The following is a 22,861-nucleotide window of genomic DNA, read 5'->3' as shown; positions in this document are numbered from 1 at the left end:
TAAACAGTGCATAAGACAAAACTGTAGATTATTTATCTATACATCTATGTTGCAAACTCGAAAACTGTACAAGGAAGAATACCTTTAAACACTGATAGAGGAGAACAAGAGGAACTTCATGCACACACATGCACACATTCACACCCAGATGCAGGCAGCTCTATATGGGTAAACACAGATCTACAAATGTGTGTGTGTGTGTGTGTGTGTTTGAAGCAAAAATGATAGTGTTAACATTTTTAAATTCTGGATGATGTGTATCAAACAAGCATTTTCATATCCTCTTTCATGTATTAAACTTCTAAAGTAAAAAAGTTTTCCTTGTTATGAAAAATTACTGGGTATTGGTTATATTTAAAGGAAAGAATAAATGTCATCACAAGGACACAGTTGTAGATGTCTGAGGAGAGGCTGCCCTGTAACAAATTCAGCTGCAAGTTTCTAGATCCTTGTGGCATCAAGTATGTGAGACTTTTTCTTGGCAGTTAATTAAAAATTCACCTTATTCCACTGGCTACTGATTTATTCAAAAAGAGAGTTGTTTGGGGGCTTAATTTGGTATCACAGATGAGAGTGGTCAATGCTTCTATTTCCATATCTTCTGACTTACAGTTTATAAGCAGAATGGTGGGTCACATAAAAATGCTTTGGCAACAGTGGTCTACAGAGGTGCTATTTCCATACTGCTATAACCCAGGGTTTCTCAGCCTCAGTAATATTGACATTTGGGGCTGGCTAGGTCTTTATTGGCAGAGAGCTGTCCTGTGCCTTGCAGGGCAGTAAGCAGCACCCTGATCTCTACCCACTAGACACCAATAGCTCCCCTCCCCCAGGTACGGCAACCAAAAATGACCACGGACACTGCAAAGGTTCCCTGGGAGGTGGGGTCAGAGTCGCCTTACTTTAGAACTAGTGCTGTCATCCTTAGGAGTCCTTTGCTTAAATCTCTACAGGATTGAACTATTTCCACTGCTACTGAATATTTTCCTGGAAACAAGTTTGGTTAAATTTAAAAGAAAAAGAAACCTATATCTACCTCTTAATTTAAAAAAAAGTAGTCTTACTTTTATTGTTACTTGTATTCTATTTTGCTGAGTGTTTATGTATCTGAGCTTAGTGCAATCAGTCATAGCTTCCCTTATCATAATATTTAATAAAAAGTCTGGGATTCCAAGATCTCAGGTCTGTGATTACTATTTCTTAGGAAGGTATCAGAAACAGAAATTTCAACGTAGAGGTAAAAAAATACAAATAATCTAAGATCAAAATCCTCACATTTGAAAAAACAGTCCAGGGCAAAGAAGAGAGCTAATTATTTAGCTGTTATAATTATTTAGGAAGTGTTTTGTTTTATTTTGCTTTTAATTATCCAATTAAATCCCAACCTCTTTGAAGGCTGAGACCCTGTTGCATATTTCTCGCAATGAAGATACAGAACGTACTTTGTGTATTTATTAGGGTTCTCAATAAACATTTTCTATTGTGTTTGAATCTTATTTCCAAATGTAAAACCCCAGTTTAAAGATTTCAAACAAACACATACATTCAAACTCAAATATTGGAATAGTAACATAGAAATCATGGTCTCTGAAGTTAATAGGAAAACAGGCAAATAAGCACAGGTTTCACAAAAAGCTACAGCAGCTACAGCAGCCAGCTACAGCAGCCAGCTGTTTTGCCCCAAGGATGTCCTGTCAGAGAAAGGGGGCAGGTGCTCCCTCTGGGAAGTGAACTTGATTTTGACAGAATGGGTCAGGGTGAAAGATGTATTACTTTACTCCCTTTGAGCTTCAGGCTTTCACCCACTTCTTTATCTGAAGTTCCCATTCTGTTTCTTGTCTCTCCCCAGTTTATTTGAAGAAGAGATAATGTCGTATGTGCCTCCACACGCCTTCCTCCACCCCAGCTACTGTCAGTCTCCTCGCAGCTCCCCGGTGTCTTCTCCTCAGAACTCGCCAGGTGAGTGCCTCCTGCTCCCAGGGAAGTCTCTCAGGAGCAAGGCTTCAAGTTGCACGTCCTCTCCTTCATAAAGGACAGGAAGGGAACACTTCGGATACCTCTCTAGCACCCGCTCAGGTTCGTGTGCGGCACTTCCTGACTCTTAAGAGTGGCTTGTTCCCAGGGGGATTCCTTTGGACAGAGAGATGATGAATAGGAAGATGAATATTAGTAGTGTGCCATACTCGGATGCAGAATTTACTTTTCATCATGTTACATAGTGCCTAATACAGCTTGGAAAATATCAGGGCAGAAAATACTATGCTGCCTTTGGCTTTACAAAGTTCTAGTGAAGAGACTGATTTGATAGACAATAAAAATAGTCTCTAATCTCAATAAATGATAGAGAATTTAAATTATTCCATTGAATGGACTTGGATATTTTTCCCTCCAGCATTCGCTAAATGCGTTAGAGAGGAGGAATAGAGATGGATCAGCAGATAGAGCATGTTGATAGATAAACCAAACTGTAAGTTCAAGCTTTTTTTGAAGGAGGTGGATGTGAATGCAGGATGAATGGGTGAGTAAATGGTAGAAAGTGCAGCTGAGCAAATGAGTTATTTTAAAGTCATGATGTTGACAGAACATCAGCTACATTTATCCCTATTATAGGTAATATGTTGTTCACACTTTAACAGCTATCAGAATTTAAAACTGTTTCAGACAGAGATCCAACCCCACATGTGTCACTAGAAGCTTCTGTTATGTTCTTTGATATATAACATGTGTTTTCAAATATTGCTATGATCATGAAGCTGCCTAATTGAATACTGCAAACAGGAAAAGGTCTATTAATCTGTTCATTCAACACAGATTTATTGAGCATCCAACTATGATCCAAGCACTGAATTAGACCCTGGGACTACAAAGATGAATAATGCAGTTTTCTGCCTTTGAAGAAGTCACGGTGGGGCAGTGAGTCAACAATGACTCTGTAAAGCTCTGCAGTTAGCCCTGTAATGAGGAGATGGAGGGGAGCACAGATGTGGGAACAGCTGTCCCTTCAGTGCTGGGGGTGGGGTGTTGGGTACAGATGAAGATAGCAGGTATGAAGTGAAGCCTGGAAGGATGATAAAGGGGCGTTTACCAGGTAAACCAAGGAAAGAAGAAAGGCATTCTAGTTCAAGGGGTAACATGAGCTATGCCTGAGAAACGTGAAAGTAGTTTAGGGAAATTGACAGACACACATGAAGAGAAGTTCTCAAAGCTCGGGCTGGAAAGGTAGGCGAGTGCTGGTTTGTCTCTGAAGCCTTCCTTTGTGGTCTGTGACAAAGAAAATTTATAAACTGGAATGCCAATAACATGCAGTTTCTCTGAGATCAGTTTGGTGGCAGCAGGGAAGATGGATTAGAAGATGAGAGGCCAGAGAGAGAGAAACTGTGTTGGGAGGCTGTTGCATTAGCCTGGGAGATGCAGTAAAAAGCGGGATTAGGCAGTGGCCCTGGAGACGGGGATAAGGTAATTGATCGAAGGGGTGTGTAGGATGTAGAGACATTAGCCCTTTTAGTTGAGGTGGGAAAGAATCAAAGCAGACTCGAAGTTCCTCAGCACCTATCAGGCAAATGGTATCACCTGCCACCAAGAACAGAAAAGGTTTAGACCAGGGGTCCTCAAACTGGGGCCCGCGGGCCACATGAGGCGGTGTGATTGTATTTGTTCCGGTTTTGTTTTTTTACTTCAAAATAAGATATGTGCAGTGTGCATAGGAATTTGTTAGTAGTTTTTTTTTTTTTTTTTAAACTATAGTCCGGCCCTCCAACGGTCTGAAGGACAGTGAATTGGCCCCCTGTTTAAAAAGTTTGAGGATGCCTGGTTTAGACTGAAGAAGAGAGGTTGAATGAGCTTAATTTTGGACACGTTTGGCAAGAAATCATTGAACCATCAATTAGAGATAACCGCCCAAAACAACTGGAAAAGACCACCCTAGAGCTCAGGAAAGGTTAACAGCTACCGCCCTAGAGCTCAGGAGAGGTTGACAGCGACTGCCCTAGAGCTCAGGAGAGGTTGACAGCTACGAATACAGTGTGCTGGTGGCAGTCGGAGCCCAGAGTGTGGATTAGAGGAACTAGGGAGGACAAGTCAGGGAAAAGAAGAGAAAATAGAGGATGGTGATAGGAGGAGCCCCCATATTTAAGGGATGTATGGAGGCACAGGAGCAAGTGAAAGAAAGACAGCCAATCAACTTTGGAATAGAACCAGGGGCGTCTTCAGGGGAGCCAGGTTTTGAGGAGGAAAGGTTATCAGGGCCAGATGCTCAAAGGCTTCAGAAAGGATGAGATTTCAAAAGAGGCCATTAGTGGCTCAGCACATGTAGCTCAGCAGCTAGGGCGCCAACCACATACCCTGGAGCTGGCGGGTTTGAACCCAGCCTGGACCTGCCAAACAACAATGACAACTGCAGCCAAAAAAATAGCCGGGCGTTCTGGCCGGTGCCTGCAGTCCCAGCTACTTGGGAGGCTGAGGCAAGAGAATAGCTTAAGCCCAAGAGTTGGAGATTGCTGTGAGCTGTGATGTCATGGCACTCTACCAAGGGTGACAAAGTGAGACTCTGTCTCCAAAAAAAAAGAGACCATTAGAGATGAATGTCATGAAGTTAGAACGGTCTTTGCCAAAGCAGGTTCTGTGGACGCATAGGTCGTTGACTGGATTGTGACGGGTTACGGAGTGATCCTGGGTAGAATCCACAAGCGTTGATTGCTCTTTTCAGAAAGTACAGAGATAAAAAGGAGGTAAAATAGGACAGCAGTTAGAGAAGAGGGAAGGAAGGGAATTTAGGTGGGAAAGTTGAGCAAGTGCGTGCAGAGGGCACAGAAGGTGGGAGGAACAAAAGTGGTTTGTGGAGTAAGACAAAGAAGCAATGGCCCTTAGGGACAGCCACACAGAGGGAGCAGAAGCACAGCCAGCTTTGGGACAAAGTAGGGCTGCCTATTTCAATAACATAGGTGGAGAGAAACAAATGTATGATACTACAGGTAGGTTCAAAGGTGTAGGGGGATTGAAGGAATTCCCAGCTGGCCTTCCTCATTTAGCAACTGTGGGGCTTTGGGCAATTTACCTCCTTCCCTGAACCTGGATTTCTTTTTCTGTAAAATGGGCATCATAATAATCACCTTATTTCTCATGGTTATTTTACCTGGTGCCTGGAACATAATGAGTAGCTCATAAACATTAATTTATTCCCTTTTCTTCCTTTCTGGAAATTTGATTCTAAGAATTATGGTTTGTCCATATTTGAACCATTAATGATTGGAATATTTGAATACATTTCTTCCTGGATTTGCAGAGCTGGCTGCTTAGATATTTAATCATCCTGACTCATCTTTATCTTGGTAAAACCTGTGCTGAAGTTTAAAATGGATCGTCCCCTTCCCTGACATTTCATGCTAAGGAACTGAAGCCATGTGGATTATTGCTTCTGCCCATCAAGGCTCTTCTTTCCAGGCCATTTCTGTGACCCACCCTCCCAGAGAAAAGGTCTTTGTGGAGCACTGCAAAGGCATGCTCTTGAAGACTGGCTGAACATTCTTTGAGGCTGTATGAGCTCTCTAAATATTGACTAAATACACTTCTTCATTTAGCGTGGCAAATGCACGAGTAATCCTTGGTGGCAATAAAAAAATGCATTCTGGAAACTTAGATTCGGAGCTAAACATTTTCCAAAGACATTTGTAACCCAAATATATCTAAACTGCTAGCAGTGTTTGTGGTGGTTTTAATTTTCAGGAAGAATCATCTCCATATTTTTGGCCTTCTCTGTTTTAGGGGGCTTTGTTTGATCTTGAAATTGGGATGAACTGCCTGATATCAATGGAAGTAACTGTAACTAATTCCACATGACCCAAGGACAGGACTAGCTAACCTCATTTCCCCTGCGGAGGATTCTTCTGTTTCTTTGTGTAAAATAAACTTCTCCTTTCTACCAGTATTCCTGAGAGTTTTGTGAAAACAGCATTTCAAATAGATTTTTAAAAGTGACCTGAACCTCCTCCTTGTGGCTAGAATTTCATCCCTCTTTGTGGTGTGAGAATAACTTTGTGAAAATTATGACAATAATAAATTTTAATGATCTTCATTCAGAATGCCTAAGAACTTGGTAAACTTTCCACACTTTTCCCATTCCAAGCACATTTACATGTCTTTTCAAGTACGGAGAGAAAGGGGCTTTGGAAACTTTGACTCACTACATTTGCAGCTGTTAGAGCGCTCACCTAAAATTTGTCAAAATTTTGGAATGTGAAGGTTTATTTTCTAGGACCATTATAATGCCAATCCCAACCTCAGTGAAGCCAGAAAGCAAAGATCTTTCCAAACACCATATGGTTTATTACGCCAAATATGGGACCCAGAAGTTTATTTAAACTGCACATTTCTAGGAATTTAAATGCAATGACACGTAATTTGTCTAATATTATTGGAGATGTGCTCTCTTATGTGAATTTTCCAGGTATCCAAAGCTTTAACTGTGTGACTTTAGTTGCATGAGAATTTGCTTAACCCGTTATTTGCATTCTATTTACTTTTCCTTGCTCTCTTATACCCCGCACACTGAGGATAGCTCCTGGTTTCAGGGATCATCGTGCTAATGAAGTATAATGCAGAATTGTTGTTATGTGGCTAGAACTGGACTTCCTGGAAGTTAATACCAGCAAAGTCACCCTCAACAGAATAAAACACACTCAGAGAACCTAGAAGAGCTTTGTGGGTCTGTATTGAAGGTTGTCTTGAGGGGATGGATTGTGAGGTAGTGGACTCCGTAAGAATCTTCTTCTCTTTCTTCCTGTAAGATCTTAGCATCTGTTTATCTCATCTCCTACTCTTTTCACAAATATTCTCTCTTCTCAGTTCCCTTTCTCGTTCCTTCCCCTCCTCTTTTCCTCTCTATTTCTCTCTCTTTCTCTTCACCCCTCCCCCTCCTTTCTCGCATCTATCCTACAATTCCTGAAGCAGGTTGATAACTGTTTTTAGAAAAAGTATTCTATCCCCTCCCCTGGCTTAGCACTGCAAAGATGATCTGAGATCCAGATAGCACAAGTGAAGGAGGCTCAGCGGGTGGGGAGGGGATAAGGCACTTGTGATTCTGGAGACTGAGGAAAAGCCCCAGACACTCGCCATCACTGCACGGAGATTTTATTTGTTGTTAGTCTCCCTCAGCCCCACCCTCAGTGCTGTCAGAGGGTGCCTGCCATTGGCAGAGCCTTCAGCTTCCTCTTGTTGATAAGTTGCTTCTTTGCCAATACCTTTGTCAAAGCTTGAGAAATCAGAGCCCCAAGTTGTTGTTTTCCATAAATGGTATGCACATGAGCGTCAGCAAGCTCAAACACTGACCTGAGGGCCTTTTACTGCTCTTAGGGAATAAAGCAAACATGCTAGGACTTCAGAGCTTGTGCTCTGTGCCAGCTATTTTGGAGGAATTTTTTTTTTTTTAAGTTCCAGTGCTAAGCTGTGTTCCAGAAGATAGAGCCTTTCAGAATTTATTATACTGCTCAATGTTTTGTTCTTATTTACTAACAGGGAATATATTTTTTTCAATGTCATAGAGATGTTTTTAAAGTGAACCAGAAAAAAAAAGGGCTTCTTAGCCATCCCAGGACAGAGGCCTGGAGCTAGGCTGGACGGGGCTAAGCTCCAACTGCCATCCAATGCAGGGTGGGTGCTAGTAACCAGAGCAATCGGGCTTCTGTGTTGTACAGCAGAATCGAGAAAGATTCAGACTGCTCAGGAGTTTGATGCCAAGGTATTTCTAGTATCATCTGAAATACTTTTTCAGGTAGAAGTCTTTGATTTGTGTATTACTATTCGACTTTCTAACAGTACATGGAAATGGGGTAATACTACAGAAAGTTCTTTAGGTCTACCTAGCAATTGCAAAGAAAAAAAACCAAACTCCCTAATATTTGTTACTGAAATTTTTCCTGCAAATAATTGGCATAATGCTGACTATCCATAAAGTCAACCCTTCATTCGATCACTTACTAGATGTGACATTGACTTTTTGTACCTGGTTTTCCAAAGGACTGTAAAAAAGACCATAAAATCATTCTCTCTTTAAAATTATAATGCCCTAGAACTTCACTTGCAGTTACGGCTCCCATACAATTCTGTTAGCTCAGTCTTCCAAGAACATTTTTTATTTCCAAAGTGGAACTAACATTGTTTTGGCTCTGGAATTTCTTGGCACTTGTACCTGACTTGTATTAGGAATTTGACAAAAGCCATGATATACATGTACCACATTTTATTAGTCCTCTCATGAATCAATGGACACCTGGATTAATTCACATCTTTGTGATTATGAATTGTGCTGTAGTAAACATTCCAGTGCAAGTGTTTTTTTGATAAAAATGACTTCTTTTCCTTTGGGGTAAATATCCCCTAGTAGTATTGCTAGATCAAATGGTAGGTCTATATGTGTTTGTTTGTTTGTTTGTTTATTTATTTATTTAGAGACAGAATTTCACTATGTCACCCTGGGTAGAGTGCCGAGGCATCACAGCTCACAGCAAACTCTTGGACTTAAGCGATTCTCTTGCCTCAGCCTCCCAAGTAGCTGGGACTACAGGTGCCTACCACAACGCCGGCTATTTTTTTGTTGTTGTTGTCGTTGTTTAGCAGGTCTGGGCAGGGTTCAAACCTGCCAGCCCCAGTGTATGTGGCCAGCACCCTAACCACTGAGCTACAGGTGCTGAGCTATCGAGATAGTTTGAGGTATCGCCATACAACTTTGCATAAAGGTTGTACTCGTTTGCAATGCCCACTATCTGGTTGTTGGGCACACTTATAACTTTGACTCAAACTGTGCAAATGCAATTCATGTAACCAAAACACTTGTACCCTTATAATATCCTGAAAAAAAAAATTTTTTTTAAGTACCTTAAAAGAATTTGACAAAAGCCAACACCACATTTTACTATAATTTTTAAAATGATGAAGTAATATGTAAATGATTTTTTCATAACAGAACTAGCAAAGAATTTTTGCATTTAATAATTACTTTCTCCAGAGTCTATGTAATTAAGTCATTTTACCTAGAGTGTAAATGGAGTCAGAGCTCATTTTTATTGTGTTTGTACTGAAATTGATGGAATGCATTATGGCACTTCCCACATCCTCTTAAGTATCTTAAATTATACAGCAAAAGTACACCGTATGTGCTGTTTTTTGCAGTAATCAACTTGTAAAGAATCATGTTTCTTTTGACTCTTGAAAGATTTTCATTCAGTTTTTCTTTCTTTGTTTTCCTCTTCCCTCTGGATGATTGTGCTCATGAAAGCTGACTCCCTACTGCTGCTCTCTGCCCTGTCTGGGTTCAGTAGTCTGCAGTTTCTCAGACCAGGTGGGGGGACAGGGGGGCTGACAACTTCATTGTGCCACCTCTGAGTGGTTTGCACTGCACTGTCATGTCCCTCGTCCAGCGAGGAGGGCAGCCTTCACTTACGGAGACCACGTTCCTTCATGTTGCAGACCAGGCTTTTCAAACACACAGGAAGCAGTTGCCCTGTGTTAGTGTCTGGATGCTGCCCACGTGTTTTGTTGGTTATATTTGACCTTTCTGTAAGGGAATAAGTAGTTCTCAGCCATGACTGCACATTGGAATCATCTGGAGAGCTTTACAAAACACTCATGCCTCGGTTCCACCCCTATAGATTCTGATGTAATGGGCCTTGGGTGTGGCCTGAACATTACAGTTTTTAAAAGCTTCCTAAGTGATTCTAATGTGCAGTCAAGGTTGAGGACCACTGCCCAGGAGTCTCTTCTGCTTCCCCTATCTTTTAAGGTCAAGTTTATTTGTTCTCTTTGTGACAAAACTCTTAGATCTTTAGGTGAAAGAATCATAATTATACCAACAAATTGTTAGCCAGATTATCGTGCAAATTTTGTACAAATTCATTTGTAAAACCCCAATACATTTCTCATGTCTTCAGTATTTACCTCTATGCAGATGACCAGAGCTAAGGCTTACATGGGGCTTGTGAAGAGGCAGGTACTGCACAAGTGCTGTCCACATACCGACCTGTTCCGTCCACATGTGTGGTCTTCACCTCTGGCCCTGCTCAAGTTCTTTTCTTTACTTTCCTTCTTTCTTTTTTCTTCTTTCTTCCTTTCCTTTCCTTTCCCTTTCCTTTCCCTTTCCTTCCTTCCTTCCTTCCTTCCTTCCTTCCTTCCTTCCTTCCTTCCTTCCTTCCTTCCTTTCTCTCTCTTTCTTTCTTTCTTTCTTTTTTCTTCTTTTTTTTTTTTTGACAGTCTCACTCTGTTCCCCAGGTTAGAGTGCCAGGGCATCAGCCCATTTCACAGCAACCTCAAACTTCTGGGTTTACATGATCCTCCTGCCTCAGCTTTCTGAGTATCTGGGGCTATAGGTGTCTGCCCCGGCTAATTTTTCTGTTTTTAGTAGAGACAATAGAGACAGGGTCTCACTCTTGCTTAGGCTATCTCACACTCCTGAGCCCCAGGGATCCATCAGTCTTGGCCTCCCAGAGTGGTAGGATGACAGGAGCCAGCCACTGTGTCCGGCCTCAAGTACAGTATTTTCAAGTGCTGGTAGAACATTTCCTCTTGGCCAGCTCTCGTCACCAGTTCAAAGTGTATGAAGCTTCACATGCCCCCGTTCACCAGCATAATTTTTCACACTTCTTGTAGTATCAGATAGATCTGGCTCAAAACCCAAACCCGCTGTCACTGGCATATGACTTCAGCAGGAAACTGTATCTTTATTTCCCTTAGTTGCAAAGTGGTGATGATAGTTTTAATAAAACCTGCTTCATGGACTTGTGAAGATTTCCCAAGATCCTCTATGTCAAGTGCATTGTCCATAATGTATACGAGGCATTTAATAAACGATAGCTGTTGTTCTTTTTTTTTTTTTTTTGAGACAGAGTCTCAAGCTATTGCCCTGGGTAGAGTGCCATGATGTCATACCTAACAGCAGCCTCCAACTATTGGGCTCAAATGATCCTCTTGCCTCAATTTTTCTATTTTTAGTAGAGACAGGGTCTCACTCTTCTTACTCAGGCTGGTCTCAAACTCCTGAGTTGCAGCAATCCACCTGCCTCAGCCTCCCAGAGTGCTAGATCACAAGCATGAGCCATCACATCTAGCCCATAGCTGTTGTTCTTATTACAAAAAATGCTGTACATTATCATCAGCACTTCACATTCCTCTTCCTTACTACTCTGATCTACTCTGTTCCCCAGGCTTATTTCTCATTGTAAAATAAGTTGTGGTCTGAGTCACTCACTCCAGTCTAGGCCTATCCCCTCAGGCCTTGATTGCTGCAGCAACTCGTAGGTGGGGCTCTTTCCTCTTGCCCACTCAACAAGATTCACTCAACATACTCTGAAAATAAAACACCCCTTGGATGTTGTACCCTTGCCCATGAATGCATGGGCATTCATGTTGGCTATACCATGCCTAGTCTCCTCTAATGGATTTTTAAAATTCTTCTTATAATTTGGTTCCAAACCTTCTGATTGATTAAATTTCCCACTTATTCCCCCAGCCATCCCACTTCCCTTCAGGATCCTCGCAGCATCTTCTGAACACACAGGCAATGCTTATTCCAGCTCTTGCTACTCCGCTCCATCTAAAATCTAGATTCTTCTTGCTTGCGAGGTTTGGTTCCAATTAAGCCTCCTCCCAAAGTTCTTTTCCACTTTGATCTCTACTTATACTCATTCCTTTTCTCTAACATTACTATTTCTTTTTTGCAACACTAGTCTCAAATGCAAATGCCGAGGGGGCCAGGTAGCCAGTGTCACTGAGTGGCTATGGCAGAGTGTTAAGCACAGGCCTCAGCTAACATAGTGGGTGCAGCTGCCTGCCAAATCCCCAAGGAGATGCAAGCTTGTTATTGCAAGATTTCCCAAATAGTTTTCAAGAGACAAGTATAGTGGTTTTTTTTTTTTTTACTTGAAATCTCCAAATTTTCAGATGTTGGTAATTAATTTAAACTCTTCCAAAAAGATTGTGGGGCAAACAAAATAGATCTATATGACTGGGTATACCCCCAGGGCTATAGATGTGACCATCTGGCTTAGGACTTAATTATTCTCTAATTGTTTGATGTTTTATTTCTGTCTCCCTACCTAAGGTATCTACTCCAGCAACCCCACTTTGTTCATTAAGGGCATCTTCTGCAGAACCTAACCCAGTATTAGTGGTGAATAAGAACCATTTAGTTGATTGATTTGCTCAAGAAACTTTTAATGAATTTACGTGGTATGTGATGAACAAGACTTTGCAATTTTGCTTTCTGGTTTCTTTCATTGAGTTTGGAAATATTTAATAGAAATACCCAGTGTCTCTGTCATAGCTGTGTGTCTGATTCTCATATTCATCATCAGCTTTATAGCCAGCCTTGTTGCTTAGTCACTTTATAACACAAATCCAGATTTTTTTATAGAAACAAGTACAAACCACGTTACTTTTACATTTTGTTAATGATACTGCCATTGAATAATACTAAAATATACTTAGAAAATCTGTAGATAGTCACAGAACTTGGCACATAACGTATTAAGGATGTAATCAATACTAGTATTATTCACTTTTTGTACAACCAGGAGATATGGGCCTTTGGCAATGATGTCTGGATTCTGTTTTTATATAATAGTTATTTTGTCCTAATAATGAAATATATATGTAGTTATGTTTCTAAAGTCATTCTTTGTTATAATGTGTGTCTAAAGGAGGTTTTTGGGGGGTGGTGGTGAGGAATTTATAGTGAATGATAAAAACTCACTATTCTTGCCCTGTATACAATGCTGTTCACATTGTAACTTTGTGTCTAATTGTGGTGGTATCATTTCAGCAGCAAGCAAAGACATTCCATCATTCACAATTACCATTAGACATGAGTAATTCTGCTTGACTCATATTGGAGTGATTCATAGTTGAGAAACACATGGGCAATATTGTAACTACTTAGCAGGATTTTTATTCTCAACCAAAATGCCACAAAGAAGGTAGTATCTCTTACAACCTTGATTACAGTTTGTTACATCCTTCAACTTGGAGAGATGAAGAGAGAGAAGCTGAAAGTGTTTCCTCCCTTACTTGTTAATTGTCAGTATTTTTTCACGTTGATGTGATGAACATTAGGATGATGCATAAATCCAGATTGTTCTCCTTTTGTGGTTTGCTGTAGGTACTCAGCGTGCCAATGCCAGGGCTCCAGCCCCTTACAAGCGAGATTTTGAAGCCAAACTAAGGAACTTTTACAGGAAATTAGAGACTAAAGGATATGGACAAGGCCCAGGGAAATTGAAGTAAGTCAAAGTGATACCAAGCACATGACTTATAGATGGGGAAAAGACAGGACACTGGTGGGAATTTAAGAAACTGATGTGACTTAGGATGACCAGCCTTTGCTTTAGACTAGTTTCATCTAAAATATCATTCTGGAATTAAGCACTCTTCAAGCTTAAGATTAAAAAAAAACACACTGCCACTTTCCATGTAACAATAAATGCAAAATAAAAAGCTGATTTTTGTCCTCCTGAAAAGCACCTCTCTGTTGATATAAAAGCTATCACAGTGTCCTGTTTTGGAAGTCCCTGTCTCCTGACCTGTCCTGAATGTAAGAACACTGCTCAGCTCTACAAGGTTCTGTGAAACGAACTTCACCACAGAATGCGTCATGAATGTCATTTCTGCCTTTCTTTGTCTACCTTCCTTTAAATGGTGAAACTGAATTGTTTGGCCTAGAATTTTTTTCACTTCCTACTTATGATAACGTCCTCTCCTCCTCACCTCTACACCATCCCATGTACCCACTGGCAAGCACCCCGCCACTTGAGAGAGGACAAAGGGGGCATGGTCTCCACTGATGGCCCTCTGTGACCCTGACAGTGGCCGAGGGCCAGCCCAGCAGCAGCCCCATGGCCCACTGCCCTGTGCACTAGCTCCATTAAATTCCACCTTCATTGCTCTAAAAAAAGTCAGCCTGACCCGAACACCACACCTCTCTGAGCTTTACTTTGCTCGCACCTGACTTTGAAGGTCTGGGTGATACAGCTGCCATGCATTTGGCCTCACTACCTCATTGTTCATTGCCATTGACATTAAGGGAAAATTGATAACTATGGAAGGAGGACTTTAATTGTCATCATCACAAGCAGATTAACAAGCCACAGGAGTCATTCATGTATTTCTATCCCTTAGGGAATCTCAATATGCATTTAATTTAAAATTAAATTAAGCACAATTGTAAAATCCTCTGCTTTGGAAGCCACTGGGAATTTTTTTTTTTTTTTTCTCCTGGTTCTCACAGTCATCTCTCTGGGCACTTAGTAATTGAATTCCTTGTCTAGGTGCATTGAGGTTTAAAACATTACCTTGTAGGGTTGTTCTTGCTTTACTAAACAAAAGTCTATGTGTGCATGTGCATGGTTTTACGATAATTTTCCTTCTTGGATAAATTAATTTGACCCATTCAGAAAGGATTCTGAGGTTGTTCTTACAGGTCATAGGTGGGGTGCTCTATTTACTGGTGGTTTTCTTATGTAACTTTTGTTACTGCTATTAAGAGTTAAAGACCAATATTGTAGACATCAATGATATTAAGGAACTCTGCTTCTTCTTGCCTGGTTATGTGTGGTAAATGGAAATTAAATGGCAAGTGGGAAATTCTAGAAAGTGAGGATTAGGAAATAATCTGTATTTCTAAAATTCTCTCTTTATGGGCAGGCTAATTATCCGAAGAGATCACTTACTAGAAGATGCTTTTAATCAGATCATGGGCTACTCCAGAAAAGACCTGCAGAGGAACAAGCTATATGTTACCTTCGTGGGGGAGGAAGGGTGAGTAGAAGAGAGAAGTGTCCCCGGCCGCCACAGGGCGGATGTTTCTCCACAGCACTGTGGTGGCCTGACACAGGAAATCCTTCTGGCAGGAAATGCTGTTCTCATACACTTAAAACTTTGGTTTTTTTTTTTTTTTTTTTAGGCTTCCTCTGGTTTTTAAATCATTTGACATAGAAATTATTTGGTAAAAACTTACAGCTATAGGTCATTTTTGAGAGCAGAAGGCTGTTTTGCTTTCTTCTCTCTGTGTCTCTCTTTCTCTTAAAGGTTTGAAAAAGTGGGGTTTTGCTGGGGACAACAAGCAAGACATTGCATTTCACCATCTATGATCTTGTTTTCTGCCCCGGAGTGCTAGGTAGAACATGCTTCACCTGCGAAAGAAGTTGCAATTCAAAAACACAAATTAGAATCCTACTGTCCTAGAATCCTACTGTCCAGTAAGCAGCTGCTATAGTAACTCTGGGGCTTTGGTCCGTATTTCTCCGCCTTCAGTTTTCCTCTTCCCTTGGGAGGGCCGCACACCTACCAACCTAACTGCCTTACCGTAAACAAACATGTTCAGCCTTCTGAGACTCTTCCATGACTGTGCTCAGCCAGATAAGGTTTAGGAAATTAAGGGGTGAAGACTCCTACGCAGAGTCTGTTGCACCTAAATAAACACAACAGCTGTTGTACATCACTGGGAACATGGCACTTCTCATCCTTCCCCATCCCTTCTTCTTTTCTCGGCACTTTGCTTATAACCCAGCAGCCACTAGAGGGAATTTTTAAAATACCGTACAATTTTCTGAACCCTGGTTGTGTTCTCCTTGACACTGCTGATCTGAATCATTTTAAGGGTAGTATCCCTCTCAGTATGCCCAGGAATAAAGTGCATTAGACGATGGAATCATGCTAGTAATATCCAAATCAGTATTCAGTAGATGGCTGATGAAACTGAGACTCCAATGTATAAAATAACTTACCTGTGCTCATGGAGCCAGGGAATAGCAAAATCAGATTTGTCTTTGACTCAGTGCTCTTGGCCCAGCACTGGGACATAAGCAAAACTGCTAAATTCTATCTGAATTTTTTTCCCTACCCCTCGACCTTTTCACCATTCCAGCTCGTGACTTATATTCATGTCATACACACTGATGTAGAATGTCCCAACTATGCCTTTTAAAGTAAAATCTTATGTGGGAACACACTATGATATGGTGAAGTTTGGACAAAAGCTTGTCTGAGACTTGAGCCTTTCATTGCTGGTTGTTGTGCACAAGTGAACTTCTAGCTTGTGCTAGTTGGTTTAAAGGTGCAGGTGCACAATGAAAATGAAGGGCAATGTTGTTAGCCTAATCATAGGTATGCATGGGATTCCAAGTATTTCCGTACATAATCAGTCTGGTTTGGATGGGAATACGTCTCTTCTCCCAGAACTCTCGCTGCCTCTTTTTGTTGTTGAATCACAATTTGTTGAGATTTCAGAGATTTAGGGAAGAGTCTTTGGAAGCACCAGTATTTAAGTTTGAATTAAAAAAAACAGATACTTATCATGAATGGTCATCCTGAAGCAGTCTCCCCATGACTTGGACTCATGACATCAGTTCTGAGGAGGACACCTGGCTGGATGGGACTTGATACCTCTGCATGTGATTGCTGGTGATGTCCAAATGCTTCCTGTGACCTCAGAGGGAAAACAAGGGAGAGGATGTTTTGAGGTGTGACTTTAGTTTATCAGGGAAGATCTGTTAATCTGTTCCCTCTACATATGATTTATTGAAGCTGGATTTCTGGACTCATGGCTTTATCATGTCAATATCATACTTACCAGTTTATTAAGTACAGACTTTATCTGGCTATTGGGACACGGAGTGTATATATATATATATATAAACATGCATATGCACACACACACATAGATTGTTTTTGAAAGATTAAAACAGTACTTTTGCCGAAAAAAATAGAACTCAGAAAACAACATAAAAGGAGTTCTTTCAGCCTTGGCACCTTTGCAAATGCATTGACTCTATTACATGAAAATAGAAGATAATAACATTTCCTTCTGGATGACAGTAAATGCCCAAAGTGAAAGCTACCCAGATTTTTTCATTAATCTATAAAAATGGAGCTGGAAGTTTTCTGTTACTTTACCTTCACCGGTTTTAACACCCTCAAAGTGTATCATTTTGCAAGTTCTTCATGTCTAGGTCTAGTTATATTTAAAAACATATATGTCTGATGCTCAGACCTTGGTTTCTAATATTATTCTTCTATAAAAAGAACTAGGGGTTTTCTTTTCTTTTCTTTTTCTTTTCTCTCTCTCTCTCTTTTTTTTTTTTTTTTTTGAGAAATGGCTGATTCTAGAATCTAGGCAGGAAATATAGACGGTGGAACTTGAAGCATCTTATAGAGCCTGCCAGAAAGTAAAGAAGTCCTCAAAAAGCCTACACTCAAGGAGGTACCTTAAATGCACACAGGAGCCAATTGAAAGAGTTCCCATTGGCCAAAGATGAAATAATTTGAGAAAAATATAAATAAAATAGTATTGGATTATAACCCAAAGTATAAAATAAATATTCATACTAATACTAATACATGATTGAATAAATAAATGGAGGAGAATAGAAAAATATCCTATGTAGAGTATTTCCAAATAATTCAGCATAACTGTGTAAGTATTGTGCATAATGACGTCCTTCCAAATACCCTGTTTCCCCAAAAATAAGACAGTGTCTTAAAGTGTGCTCCTCCCAAAGATGCGCTAGGTCTTATTTTCAGGGGACGTCTTATCTTTCCTGTAAGTAGGTCTTATTTTCAGAGGATGTCTTATTTTTGGGGAAACGGGGTAGTACAGTAGGGAAAAGGGGGGGAAAGAAGTAACTTTATAGTGGAGAATCAAGGCAAACACCCTCTCAGTCAGATGACCAAGGTTAACGTCAATAGTCATTAAGTCATGTTGATAATATGTACCTTGAGATGAGGTGATGGAAATGGCACTTTACCTCTGCAGTCTTCCTCTCAAACCCATAACCCCAGTGAGAAAAACCTCAGACAAATCCCAGCTGAGGGATGTTGTACAATAGACCTTAACAATATTCTTTAAAATTGTCACAGTTGCTACAAACCAGAGGAGTCTGAGACACTGTCACAGCCAAGAGCAGACATGGCAATTAAATGTAATGTGATTTCACAAAACAGAGAGGAGACATTAGGTAAACTAAGGAAATCTGGTAAAGTATGACTTTCAGTCAACAATAATGTATCAGGATTGGTTTATTAATCATAACGAATGTATACTAATATAAGATGTTAGCAAGAGGAGAGCTGGGTGTGAGGTATACAAGAACTCTCCCTACTATCTTTACAACTTATCATAAATCAAAAACTATTCTGAAATTAAAAATGTTTTAAAAGGAAACATACAGTGAGGATTTGGGGGGATTTAGGAGATGTTTCCCTGAATGATTTTTTGTATTTCCTTGTTCTCTGATGAGTGACTGCTACCAGGGTAAATTTTGGTATGGATGTACCTCCAGTGGAACTTGAGGTCAGTACAGTAATAAGCAGATGGGTAGAATTAATTCTGGAAACCCAAATTAGCAAGGGCATTCATATGTCTATGATATTATTACTATTTTTTTGAAACAGAGTCTCACTCCAACACCCTGGGTAGGGTGCCACTGTGGCATCATAGCTCACAGCAACCTCAAATTCTTGTGCTTAAGAGATCCTCTTGCCTGGGACGAAGGTGCCTGCCACAGCCCAGCTAAATTTTTTTGTATTTTTATTAGACCTGGGGTCTCACTCTTGCTTAGGGTGGTCTCCTGAGCTTAAGTGATCCTGGCTCAGTCTCCCGGAGCACTAGGAATACAGGCGTGAGCCACCATACCTGGCCTAGAGTATTATTTTTCATTCAATGAAAAATACACTGATACCACCCGATGATTGTTTTCTACTTGTTGTGATCAGTGGATTTTTTTATTTACAGTGGATTAGCTAAGGCACAAAGAAAGGGGGATTTATTTTTAAGAACAGCACATCTGCCTGCCCTCCAAAAAGGTGTGAGTTAGCAGATTCACAGAGAGACTTCAGCTCTACTTTAAGCAATTTCTTTCCTCAGGTCCTAAATATGATATGTAGATTGTTCCTCATGTATAGTCGGAAATTTACAGGATGACTACAAATTCTGTGCAAGGTAGAATTAATCCTAGAATACTGGAGATGTCTATATTCAATTTAAAAATACAAAATTAATCCTAGGGCCTATTAATGCAAATACATTAGCTGACAATGAGCAATTATTTCTCCTTAAAATAAGGTGTTGTGTGAGCTTTGGCTTTTTACAAAAAGTAGATAGTTGCAAGCACTATCTTGTGCTTAGTGATTTCATTTTGTTAAATGTGGGGGTTTTGTTCTAGTCATTAAAATTTCTACCCAGCGTAATTTGGTTATCTGCCCTGGCTAAGTTTCAGGGAAGGGAAATCAGCAGTGGCAGAGTGGCTGGAGACTGAGTCATCTTAGCTGAATGTGGTGGGAAATTGCACGCAGTGGTTGCTTATTTCTGTGGGCTTCCGTCTGCCTAAAGTTGTTTCTGTAGGGACAAGGCCAGTGAAATACTGCATAGTCTCCAGCAGACTGTTCTACATAAACTCCTGCTTTATTATTACACTATATATTCTCCTGAATATTATTTTCTTTTGAATTAAAAATTCTAGTAACCAAAGCTTATGTGATATCAGAAGCCAGCTACATTAGACTATTGTGTGCTGATACGACATGGGCCCATTGACTTCTTAGTACCTAAAACAGTACAGGAATAATGGCCTGGTTAAAGAGAGGATGTTTACACTACGATGGCTCCACCTCTTTTTCTCTGTGGCCAACCCTGTAAAAGGAACCTTTCTTTAAGAAAGAATGGGTTCATTATGAGTGAGGTGCCATCAACGTGAGGTCAGTTGTCTATTTTGCAAAGCCACACTTAGACTAAGGGAGGAGATGTGTGTAGACAGTTTTAGTTTGGGGGTTTAAGAACTTTCAGCTCTTTCTGTCATCTGGTTTTAGCTCTTTCTGTGATCTCTTTCCCTCCCTAATGAAAGCAATTTGGGTGCATGAGAGCCTAAATAATTTTCCACTTAGAAAGCAACCCACGATTCTTGCATATGACTGGTCAGATCCTCACCAGAAGCTGGGGGTGGGGGTGGGGGGTGGTCCTGAGCTTGTTCATTAATCTCTCAGAAATCTTTAAAAGCTTCAAGTTAAACTTTATGGTGCTGCTTGTTTCATTTGCAGGACATTCATTTGAGACATTTGCAGGACAATCTAAATATACCCAAGTCTCAATAAAGAAAGGTGCTTCAGTGTCTAGGCTTTGTTTTGGGATCACTAGGTAAAACTGTCTATCACATCAGCATTCCTTACTTACCTTCCAGACCTTCTTTTTTTTTTTTTTTTTTTTTTTTTTTGTAGAGACAGAGTCTCACTTTATGGCCCTCGGTAGAGTGCCGTGGCCTCACACAGCTCACAGCAACCTCCAACTCCTGGGCTTAAGCGATTCTCTTGCCTCAGCCTCCCGAGTAGCTGGGACTACAGGTGCCCGCCACAACGCCTGGCTATTTTTTGGTTGCAGTTTGGCCGGGGCCGGGTTTGAACCCGCCACCCTCGGTATATGGGGCCGGCGCCTTACCAACTGAGCCACAGGCGCCTTACCGACTGAGCCACAGGCGCCGCCCACCTTCCAGACCTTCTTAAGTGGATCAAAAACTAATGCCTTGGCTGCCATAAATATCTGAGTGTGAATCAGAGGGTGCGCAGGCCTCTTGCTGAACCGACTTGTAGGAAGTGATGGTGGACTCTCCCAAGGCTGTGATCTTTTTTCATTTCATAGTCTGTCTCTGTTGGACCATTTTGTTTTCAGTACTTCTCAGTCAAAAATAAAGAATGGGAAAATAAAGTCCATTATTTTAACAAATATGGGGTGCCACTAACAACTTGGGTGGTGTGCCAGCCTAGCAACGTGATGGTATTTAAAATGTTTTGTCAGCACTTGGGCTCAAAAACTACATAGCCACCCTAAAGACATCTGTGCTTATTCAGAAATGCCCTCAGATGCAGCTGCTATGTGGCTACACACCCGTTGTCCAGAGTTTCTGTATTTCTGTGCCAAGCTTTTAGCTGTGGAACCAACCTAACTGGCAAAACAAGAATATAACAAACGATCCCTGTGATATGAGTCATGTTAACTATTTATATGAAGAGGTTGCTAAGGCATCACAGGAAGCACATGCGTGGTGCACCTTGCTGTGACATGTTTTATTGAATTAGCAACACTTATATGTAAATTGTCATCTACAAGCCCCTCTCAGGAAGTTCTAAATTTTGGATTATAATCAGATCAAAGTTTAAAGACTGTCTCAGTTTTAGAGTGACGCCATCAGTGCCTCTAGAGTTAAAAAGCAGCCAATAAAACCCTGACCAGTTGAAAATACATTTCCTCCTAGAGCAGTGGTTCTCAACCTTCATAATGCCGCAACCCCTTTATACAGTTCCTGTGGGTCTTGACCCACAAGTTGAGAACTGCTGTCCTAGAGGAACTGTTAGCTTTGTTCTCTCTTGGGGGGGGGGGGAAACAATTTTGCTTTTTATTAGTTCTAACTGCTCAGGAAACATTCATTTTTTCTTCAGATTCAGCTATTATCATAAAAAAGGAATGAATTAATGAGATCATCTTTGTTGTTTTAACAAACTTTACCATATTAGAAGATCAGCATAATTTACTTGTGTGATTGCTGACATGGTTTTCAAATTGACAAATTGAGTCGTCTTGTAGGGATTGGCATAATCCTTCCAGGTCACTGAATCAATATACCCCTTCCAGGCAAACTTGTGCAAATTGATCCACCCAGCTAGATGCCTAATAACAACATCAATAGTATTTAAAGATCATCAGAGAGCCCCACGCCTTGCTTTAACGATATACAGAGGGTGCCAAAAAAATATATACACATTTTTAAAAAGGAGAAAACTGCATTCAAATTGTAACACATAGGTCACATTTGCCTTCTGCAATTACAAGAGATAGAAGATAATGATATATGAGATAACAAATGTTATGGTATCTGTTGAATTTTAACAATTTTAATACAGTTTTTGTTTTCTTTCTTAAAATGTGTGTACAGTTTTTTTTTGGTACCCTCTGTATATTGAGCCCCCTCTGAGTATCAGGCTCAGCACTTGGCGTCCCGACCTTGCATACGGGTGTAGGGGAGGCAGACCCATGAGCAGATAATCGCAGTGCACTCGGATAAAACACTCAGATTTAAAGCTTACAGAAAACTGCCTGCTTCTCATTGAAGGCCACAGTTTGACCACAAGCAGGTAAAAGTCCCATTTTGCTTGTACTAGTTGTCTTCATAAGAAAACGAACTCATAACTATTTGCCTCATACTTCAGCTCTCTGTGGCTCTGATCTGTGGAGTGCCTTGATCGTGTCTGAAAGCCCCACAGAGCGGTGACTGGGGCAGATGGTGCTCACTGGTATCTCACACTTGGCAGTTGTGACCACTCCTTGAGGTTGCATACACCCTAGGACATTGTAGCCATTTTATATTTCCTTGAGACTGTCACTAAAGAAGAGGATTTATAGTAAGCTAGATACTTTAATAAAGTAGCATTTTCTTCCTACTTTCTTTCTCCTGTAATAGAGGCTGGCAAGTTTTTTCGTTGAAGGGCTGGATAGTAAGTGTTTTGGGCTTTGCCAGCTGGGCATTCTCGGCTGTACCCACTGGACTCTTCCCTTGTAGCAGCAAAGCAGCCACAGACAACGTATAAACACCCCACTGTGTTTCAGTAACACTTTATTTGCAAAACCAGAGGGTGGGGAAGATCTGGCCTGCAGGGTATAGTTTGCTGACCCTTGTTCTGTAAGCTGGGGGTAAGGATATTCAGCACATCCCTGGGTGAAGGACTCAACTTGAACTTCACCTTAGAAATGAAAACAGTGGGACCTAATCATTTGTACACTCATATTAATCTGAAATTTTAAAAAATGTTTAAAAAATTGACTACAGGGTGGCCTGTAAGC

The 22,861-nt window shown here is 40.7% G+C and overlaps 1 protein-coding gene across 2 annotated transcripts in view; it reads left to right on the top strand.

Annotated features, from left to right (window-relative positions):
* Positions 1 to 22,861, top strand: part of HECW2 (HECT, C2 and WW domain containing E3 ubiquitin protein ligase 2) — a 404,230-nt gene that overhangs the window by 348,897 nt on the left and 32,472 nt on the right. For both annotated transcript variants that reach the window (XM_053597578.1, XM_053597579.1), the window contains 3 exons: positions 1,850 to 1,959; positions 13,142 to 13,262; positions 14,683 to 14,796. In XM_053597578.1, coding sequence (XP_053453553.1) covers positions 1,850 to 1,959; positions 13,142 to 13,262; positions 14,683 to 14,796 — 345 coding nt within the window. The remainder of the gene's footprint in view (positions 1 to 1,849; positions 1,960 to 13,141; positions 13,263 to 14,682; positions 14,797 to 22,861) is intronic.

This window comes from Nycticebus coucang, chromosome 7 (genome assembly GCF_027406575.1).
Source record: "Nycticebus coucang isolate mNycCou1 chromosome 7, mNycCou1.pri, whole genome shotgun sequence".
Classification (NCBI taxonomy): domain Eukaryota; kingdom Metazoa; phylum Chordata; class Mammalia; order Primates; family Lorisidae; genus Nycticebus; species Nycticebus coucang.
Note: the sequence above shows the minus strand (reverse complement) of the source record. Positions and strands in the feature narration are given on the sequence as shown.